At 30.6% G+C, this 9072-nt stretch overlaps 1 protein-coding gene across 1 annotated transcript; it reads right to left on the minus strand.

Annotated features, from left to right (window-relative positions):
* Positions 1–467: 467 nt before the first annotated feature.
* On the minus strand, positions 468–2114 carry LOC107804979 (sugar transport protein 12-like). The gene has a single exon (XM_016628947.2). It carries the CDS (start codon positions 2050–2052, stop codon positions 484–486), a length of 1569 nt encoding a protein of 522 aa, XP_016484433.2. The 5' UTR covers positions 2053–2114; the 3' UTR covers positions 468–483.
* Positions 2115–9072: the final 6958 nt, after the last annotated feature.

The following is a 9072-nucleotide window of genomic DNA, read 5'->3' on the forward strand; positions in this document are numbered from 1 at the left end:
GAATCCAGAATCATGATGTTGTCATCCAGAGGCTGCATCGTATGTTCTCTCACTCAAATCTAATGAAATACATTCTTTAATGTGTAACTCTTGTTACCATTTATTATGAGTATTCTGATTTGTTACTAAGAATAATTGTCAATCTATTGCCAGCGATACTCCTCAATGGAAACCAGGGATATACTTTGTTAGTGGTGGTTATATTAGTTCTTCTTCTACCACTCTACTACTAAAAAAAACCAGTAATCTAAACTCAGACTCAAATTAACTTCCTTCCTGTACAGACTATATTATAAGAAAAAGTTGAAAAAGAATGATAAGATACTGAAAACAAGAATATATTGAATTGAAAAGAAAACAGTACTACTATGGAAAAATAACAAAGTCTAAGAACACCCAAAGAACTCCAAAACATTAGAAAAAGAAAACTTAAAACTATACAGATGAACTATTTTCATGAGTGTGCCAATCCTATCCTATACTCTAGACTATCTCCTTAGCCGGCTTTAAGCCATTCTCTCGTGGCTGTGGTTCTGCATCATCTACGAACTTCTTCCAGTACCAATGCTCTCTCCAAACTTGAGACATCTCTTCAATTGGTATATTCTTTGTTTCGGGCACGTACAAGTAGACAAACACAGTCATTACTAACACAAATGCCGCAAAGAAGATAAATAGACCAAACTTCAGCCCACATAGCATCTTCAAGAAAATTTGTGCTACTCCGAAAGTGAAAAACATGTTCATGGATACAGTAACACATTGTGCTGCAGATCGAACTTCCAATGGAGAAATCTCACTCGGAACCAACCATCCTAATGGACCCCATGAATATGCAAAGTTAGCCACGAATACACAGATGCAAACAACCACTAAAGCTGCAAACCAAAGTGGCAAATCTGTTGCATTCCCCGTTGTTCCGAATTTTGCTCCAATAAGAGCTGCCACTGCTGTTTGGAATATACACATGAAGATGCCACCCCAGAAGAAGAGTATTCTCCTCCCAAACTTATCTGTACAAAATACTGAAATAAAAGTTGCACCCACGTTGACACCGCCAGTGATAGCAGCTGACATAAGCGAAGCATTACTCTTAAACCCTAATGTTTGGAAAAGTACTGGAGCATAGAACATGACCACGTTAATTCCCGTAAGCTGCTGTAGCGATGGAATCAGAATTGACAAAACCAACTGCGGTCTATACTTTCGGACGAATAAAAGATTATTCCATGGTCTTTCTACTTTCTTGGATGCTTCACTCGCCATAACAAGGTCATTAAATTCAGCATTTACGTTATCAACTCCTCTGATCTTTTTCAACAATTGTTCTGCCTCCTCTTTCTTTCCTCTGTCTATCAACGAACTCGGACTATCAGAGAGAAACATCGAGGAAACCAGGATGACTAGTGCTGGCACGGCTGCACCTCCTAAGCTAACCCTCCAACCCCAACCGCCAGAGATTTTGCTAGTTCCAAAGTTGACCAAATTCGCTATCAGAATCCCAATGGTGATGGCCATTTGGAATAACACGTTGAAAGTCCCTCTGTATTTGTAGGGAGCAACTTCTGACAAATAAATAGGGACAGATTGATTAGCAAATCCGACACCAATCCCCAAAAGAATACGACCCAAGATGAGCATACTAATATGGATAGCAGCAGCGTTGAGGACGGCGCCTATCAAGAAAAAGAGACCTCCAAGGGCCATAGTAACTTTTCTGCCACGTTTTTTACTAACATGAGAAGCAACAATGGACGCAAACAGGGCAGCCACGTAGAGAGAAGACGTGAAAAGGGTCAACAACTGGCTGTCGAACTTACAGTATTGGTTGGTCGAGGTGTTCAAAGCCTCTTTTTGGTAAACAGACATGAAGAAGCGTTTGAGAAAAGGATCCATGGAAGTAACTCCACCTGAAATTCCAATGTCGTAGCCAAAGATCAACCCTCCCATGGCTGCCATGATACAAGTCATGGCTACGTACAATGTTAGCTTCCCTGGATACTCATCTGGATTGTCTCCGCCACCGCCGGGGATAAAGTTTCCACCAGCCATGAAGATATTGATCAAAGAAAATACTATGCAGTAGAAAGAAACACACAAGGAAAATTATTAAAGTGTTTGAGATGGTGTCCTTAGGCGTGGTAGAGAAAGGTATATATAGATATCAAAAACCGATCGAGATCGAATAGGTTTATAACTTGCAAAACTAGTCGGATTAGGATATCCTTTTATTAACTTGTATCTTCTTTTCTAGTATGTTTATGACTTGCATAATAAAATTACCGCATATAACTTCCTAAGTTGAGTAGGATATGGAGTATTTCTTTTCATGTCATAATTCTGTATATAATATCCGTGATCTTATATAATCAGGATAAGTTATGGGAAATTTAATGTAAAAAAGATATACGGGCAATTTCCAATAAAAAGAATAAAAAAATTGTAAACCTATCATCGTATCATCATCAATTCATCTATATTTATATCTATATCTAGATTATACTAGTCTTTGGGTATGTGCTTTATGTGTGTAACCATATCAATGAGTATATAGCTTTAAAGAATTAGATAAATATTATCCATCTGTTTCAATTTATATTACGTAGTTTGATTGGATATAACATTTAAGAAAGTAGACATTAGCCTTGTAATCTTATTTGTAAAATATTGGATTACAGAAATAATTTTTTAATATCTATATCTATATTATATTAAAAGGAGAGTACTGAAGCATGAGGTTAAGCCAAGTGGCAGGCTAAAAAAAAGCCACTTGGCAATTTTAAAACAACATTAAAAATTTGAATTATAAATGGAAACATAATTAATGGAAGTAGTTTAATGAATCTTATACATGATCTAAATAGATCTTAGACAAATCTATATATCTATATCTATATCTATATCTATATCTATATTTATATTTATATTTATATTTACATGTATATTGCTATCTATATCTATATTTATATCTATATATTGATCCAGTCATAGATTTTCTTCTTTGTTAGCTAAAAAAATGGAGGTAAAATATTAATTAAAAACTATAATAAAAAATATAAAAATACGTAAATTGAGATAACCTATGACTATTTATATTTTGGAGTAAGTTAAAATATAAAATAAAACTGAAATTTACTTAAGATGCTAAAGATTTAATGAGTTTAAAATTAAATAAATTCAAGCAGTAAAATAAGATTTTACATAAAGTATACAAATTATTTATAAGGTAAGAAAAAAATTAAATAATCAGTAAAAACTATTTTAATAACAAGAATAATAAAGTCATATTAATATCGATAAATCGAGCACACACATATTTTATACGTAAATATTACTACAACATTTAGATATAATGTGTTCAAACAATTAAGAAAATATTTTTGTATGGTTAATATTTGAATTGAGTGCAATTAGTTTAAGTTTGAAAGCATAACATAAATTTTTGAAAATACGGTCCAATTTAGAAAATAGAATGATAAAGATTATTTGAATTTGAGATGAAAAAGTTATTTAATTTTTATCTATATTATATTAGAATGAATGTGGTAGAAATAGATATTAAATTCAAACAAGCTAATAAAACTCCGCATGACAGTGTAATAATATTAAGAATTGAATAATATAATATCAAAAATAAATAATAAATAGAGAAAAAATAAAAATTCAGATTTTTATCATAGAGAAAAAGGGTTAAACTAATTTAAATTTGAGATGAGAAAGTTTTTAATATTGTGATAAGAAAAGTCATAATATGGATAAGTCCACATAACTCAAGTCTAATAGATAAAATCAAAAACTAAAAATATTGAATAATAAAAATAAATTAGAGATAGTGTGAAGATATTTATAAATCATACGTTTAGAAAATAAAATAAAGTAAATGTACAATACTTAAAAATATTATTAAAATTTAAATAATTTAAAATTTTCAAGCAATATTTTTAAAACTAAATAAGTATTTATTTTTTGATTAAAAAATTATATATTTATCTATATTATATTAAAGAATAGTAGTTGATAATGATATTAAATAAAGTTACAGTTAATGACAAGTCACATAAAACGTAATAAGACTATATATTAGATTAAGAAAATAGCAAAATTACTTTAAATTATTAAAATTTACTATTAGAAATGAAAGGGAAAGACTATTTGAATTTGAGATTAGCAAATTCTTAAACCTATGATGAGAATGCTCAAACTATGGATAATTGGTTATGACACATAATACAAAAATAAAATTATTAAAAATTATCAGTAGATGTTATAATAAAATAACAAATTTAATTTTACTTTGGACAAACCCAATATCACAAATTAGTACTAAATATGATATTAAGGGTAAAAATTTTAGATGCAAAAAACCAATTAAAAATATCACAATAGTTTTGAAAAATTACAAATAGGGAGATAGAGATAATATGAGGACATTTATACTTTGAATTAATAAAAAAATGAAGTAAGTACATAATACACAAAAATATTATTGATTAAATTAGAAAATTAAAAAATAAAGTAATTAAAAAAGGTACCAAGAGTAAGATATATATATATATATTCAACTGCTGGATAATATAATAAAGAAAAACAAAAAACAAAAATATTATTCCATTATGATCTACTTCCTTTAATTTCATATAGATTTTGTTATTAAATATATTATATTGAAAATCAAAATGGAAGTTGAATTTTTATTTTTCAAAGTAATGTAATCTAATATGCTCAAAATAACAGATATCACAATTTGAAATAATTAGTATTTTTTAATACGATCCGCGCATCGCGCGGGTTCTAATACTAGTTATATTAAAAGGAGGGTAGTATGCATTATGGTTAAGCCAAGTGGCAAGCTAAAATGAAGTCACCTGGCAATTTTAGGACAACATTAATAATTATAAATTATAAATGAAAACATAATTAATGAAAATAGTTGAATGAATCTTATACATAATCTAAATAGATCAAAAATATGGAGGTACAAAGTTAGCTAGAAATATGGAGGTACAAAGTTAGCTAGAAATATGGAGGTACAAAGTTAATTAAAAAAATATAATAGAAAAAGATCAAAAAATATAGAAAGACGTAAATTGAGATAATCTATGACTATTTATACTTTGACGTAAGTTAAAATATAAAATAAAACAAAAATTTATTTAAGATATTAAAGATTTATTAACTTTAAGAAATAAAAAAATTGAAGCAGCAAAATAAGATCTTACATAAAATATACATATTATTTATAAAGTAAGAAAAAAATAAATTAATCTGTAAAAAATATTTTAATAACAAAAAAATAAAGTTATATTAATATTGATAAATCGGACAAATAAATATTTTATACATAAATATTACAACAACATTTAGATATAAGGTTCAAACAATTAAGAAAATATTATTTTATGATTTATATCTGAATTGAGTGCAGTTAGTTTAAGTTTGAAGGCATACAATAGTTTTTTTGAAAATGCAGTCTAATTTAGAAAATAGAATGGTAATAATTATCTAAATTTGAGATGATATTTGTTTTTTTGAAATATGATAAGAAAAATCATATTTTGGAATATGAATAATAAAGTCAAAGTTACTATAGAAATATTTTTAATTTTTATCTATATTATATTAGAATGAGTGCGGTAGAAATAGATATTAAATTCAAACAAGCTAATGAAAAGACACATGATAATGTAATAATATTAGGTATTAAATAATATAATAGCAAAAATAAAAAAATAAATAAAGAAAAATACAAAAAATTTATCGTAGAAAAAAGGGTAAAACTTATTTAAAATTGAGATGAGAAAGTTTTATATATTATGACAAGAAAGGTCATAATATAGATAAGTCCACGTAACTCAAGTCTAAAAGATAAAATCAAAATCTATAAATATTGAATAATAAAAATAAATTAGAGTTAATGTGATAAATCATAAGTTAAGAAAATAAAATAAAGTAAATATACAATACTTAAAAATATTATTAAAATTTTTAAATAATTTAAATTTTTCAAGTAATACTTCAAACAAAATAAATACTTATTTTATGATTAAAGAAATTATATATTTATCTACATTATATTAAACCATAGTAGTTGATAATGATATTAAAAAAAGTTACAAGGTGCAACAACAACAACAACCCAGTATAATCCCACTTAGTGGGGTCTGGGGAGGGTAGTGTGTACACAGACCTTACCCCTACCCTAGGGTAGAGAGACTGTTTCCAAATAGACCCCCGACATCCTTCCCTCCAAGAACTTCTCACCTTGCTCTTGGGGAGACTCGAACTCACAACCTCTCGGTTGGAAGTGGGGGTTGCTTACCATCAGAGCAACCCCTCTTGTCTTAATTAAGAGCCACATAAAATGTAATAAGATTATATATTAGATAAAAAGTAGCAAAATTTAAAAAAATTATAAAAAACTTACTATTAGAAATGAAGGTGAAAGACTATTTGAATTTGTGATTAGAAAATTGTTAAAATTATAATGAGAATGCTCAAACTATGGATAATACCACGAAATTGAAGTCTTATTTATGAAAAATAAAATATTGATAAAAAAATAAAATTTAAAAAACACAAAATAAATTTCTAATATAGGTAACTTTACTAATGAAAATTAAAAATTAAATTTATATCTTAAAATTAAAATAGAAAGAAAATTTATTTAAAGAAATAAAATGATAGTGAAAATATTACTATAACATTTAGATATAATGTGTTCAAATAATTAAGATTTTTTTTATGATATGTATAAGAAACTTCACTATATACCTATGTGTTATATATATATATATATATATATATATATATATATATATATACGTCCTTGTCATAATTCGTGCGTAATAAAATTGGAAGTCCCTTATATTTGATATTAATTCATTGGCTTGAGAAATTACTTGTTAAGGGAAATGATTCGGTTCTTAATAATGGTGAAAGGATTATTCATTTAATTTACACAACCCATGTTTAATTATAATTTATATATCTTATTGTTGGCCCATAGTAAGTGTCGAAGTCGATCCCTCGTCACTACTTCTTCGAGGTTAGACTGGATAGTTACTGGGTACATGTTGTTTATGTACTCACGCTACACTTCTGCACTTAAATGTGCAGGATCTAAGGCAGGTGCATCTGGATATCGACCCGGCGCACACACTTGATTTCCACTTCGAGACTTCACGGTGAGTTGTTTTCAGTGCCGTTCTACAGCAGCTGGAGTCTTTCTTTTGCTTATATTTTCTGTCTATTTCACTTCAGACAGTAGACTAGTATTCTTTTGTATATTCTACTAGAATGCTCATACACTTGTGACACCAGGTCTTGGCACACACACTAGTAAACTTGTGATTATGGTTAACATTCTATGGTTATGAATGTACTCAGTTACTTTCGTGTTATTTATTTAAATCTGTCAATTCTTAAATCTTTTAAATTAAGGAAAGTTTAATTACTTGGAAGAATCTTTTAAAAAGAGAAATTACATGGTTAGTTCACTGTTGGCTTGCCTAGGGGGGGGGCGTTGGGTGCCATCACAGCCTATAATAGAATTGGATCGTGACAATATGGTATCGGAGCACTAGGTTCACGTAGGTCTCACAAGTTATGCGCAGGCCTAATAAAGTCTTGTGGATCGGTGTGGAAACGTCCTTAATTATCTTCGGGAGGCTACAGGGTGTTAGGAAACCACTCTTTATTCATCTCCTATCGTGCAGTTGATGGTGTACTAAGTTACTTTCTCTTATTATCTCATAGATTGTGAGAACGCGCACGACGGATGTTCCAGACCCAGGAGGAGCTGCTCCCCATGTTGCTAGAGGCCGAGACAGAGGCCGGGAGAGGGCGCCAGCCCGAGGTAGGGGACGGGGACGTCCCAGAGTTGACCCAGTTGGACCACCAGTAGACCTAGTAGAGGATCCCACTATCGAGGAGCAAGGTGAGGCGCCAGTGATCACACCCAACTCTAGACCAAAAAAGGATAAGCGGTCGCTGATTGAGATTTATATCTGTTTAAGGCTTAGCTATATCTGTTTAATATCACTAAAAAGACAAGTTTGGACAATTTTCTAAATTATAAAGATTGAGATTTATATTTCTAACTAATTAACTAGCAAATACTAGAAAGGGGTAAAATTATCAACTAACGAGACAAAGGGTTGAAGACTAAATTAAGGAGGTCTAGAGTTATGATTTTCCCAATTGTCAGAATCCTTATAGCTATGTTCCCTACAATTTTGCCAATGTATTCTCTAATGATCGTGAGCACTTTAGGTGCCGTAATTCTCTCTCGATCAACTACAGTAATTTACTAGACATATTCTCTCGAACTACGCTAGTTGGTTTTATCTAACCGCTTACTATGACCACGTCAAGGCTTTGTTATTTCTAAACCTACCTTTCAACCCGCTGTATTGATTTCTGTGATGACCCGGCCAGTCGTCTCATGAGTTATCACTCTGTTTCCCCTATTTCAGCTTATTTAAGCTTCGTTATCCGTGTTTTATGTGATCGGGTTGATTAGTTCGAGTTCGGAGAGGATTTGGTAAGAAATGAGACACTTAGTCTCTTTTAAGAGGGCTTAAGTTGGAAAAGTCAACCGGATGTTGACTTATGTATTAGAAGGCTCGGAAGTGAGTTCTGATGGTTCCGTTAGCCTCGGGAGGTTATTTGTGACTTAGGAGCGCGATCGGAATGGGTTTTGGAGTTGTAGAGAAGATTTAGGCTTAAATTGGCGAAGTTGATATGTTGGCGGTTCCGGTTGATAGGTGAGATTTTGATATAGGGGTCGGAATGGAATTCCGAGAGTGACAGTAGCTTCGTTGTGTAATTTGGGATGTGTGTGCAAAATTTTAGGTCATTCGGATGAGATTTGATAGACTTTTTGATCGAAAGCATAATTTAAGAGTTCTTGGAGTTCTTAGGCTTGAATCCCCTGTTAAATTAGTGATTTGATGTTGTTGTGAGCATCCCGAGGTTTTGAACAAGTTTGAACGATGTCATGGGATGTGTTGGTGCAATTGGTTTGGAATTCCAGGAGTTTCGGGTAGGTTCCGGGATGTTTTAGGCCAAAAT

The sequence above is a fragment of the Nicotiana tabacum genome, chromosome 7, assembly GCF_000715075.1.
Source record: "Nicotiana tabacum cultivar K326 chromosome 7, ASM71507v2, whole genome shotgun sequence".
Taxonomy (NCBI): Eukaryota; Viridiplantae; Streptophyta; class Magnoliopsida; order Solanales; family Solanaceae; genus Nicotiana; species Nicotiana tabacum.

Excerpts from the sequence above, each read along its gene's own strand:
- LOC107804979 (XM_016628947.2), bottom strand. The coding sequence starts at position 2,052 with ATGGCTGGTGGAAACTTTATCCCCGGCGGTGGCGGAGACAATCCAGAT.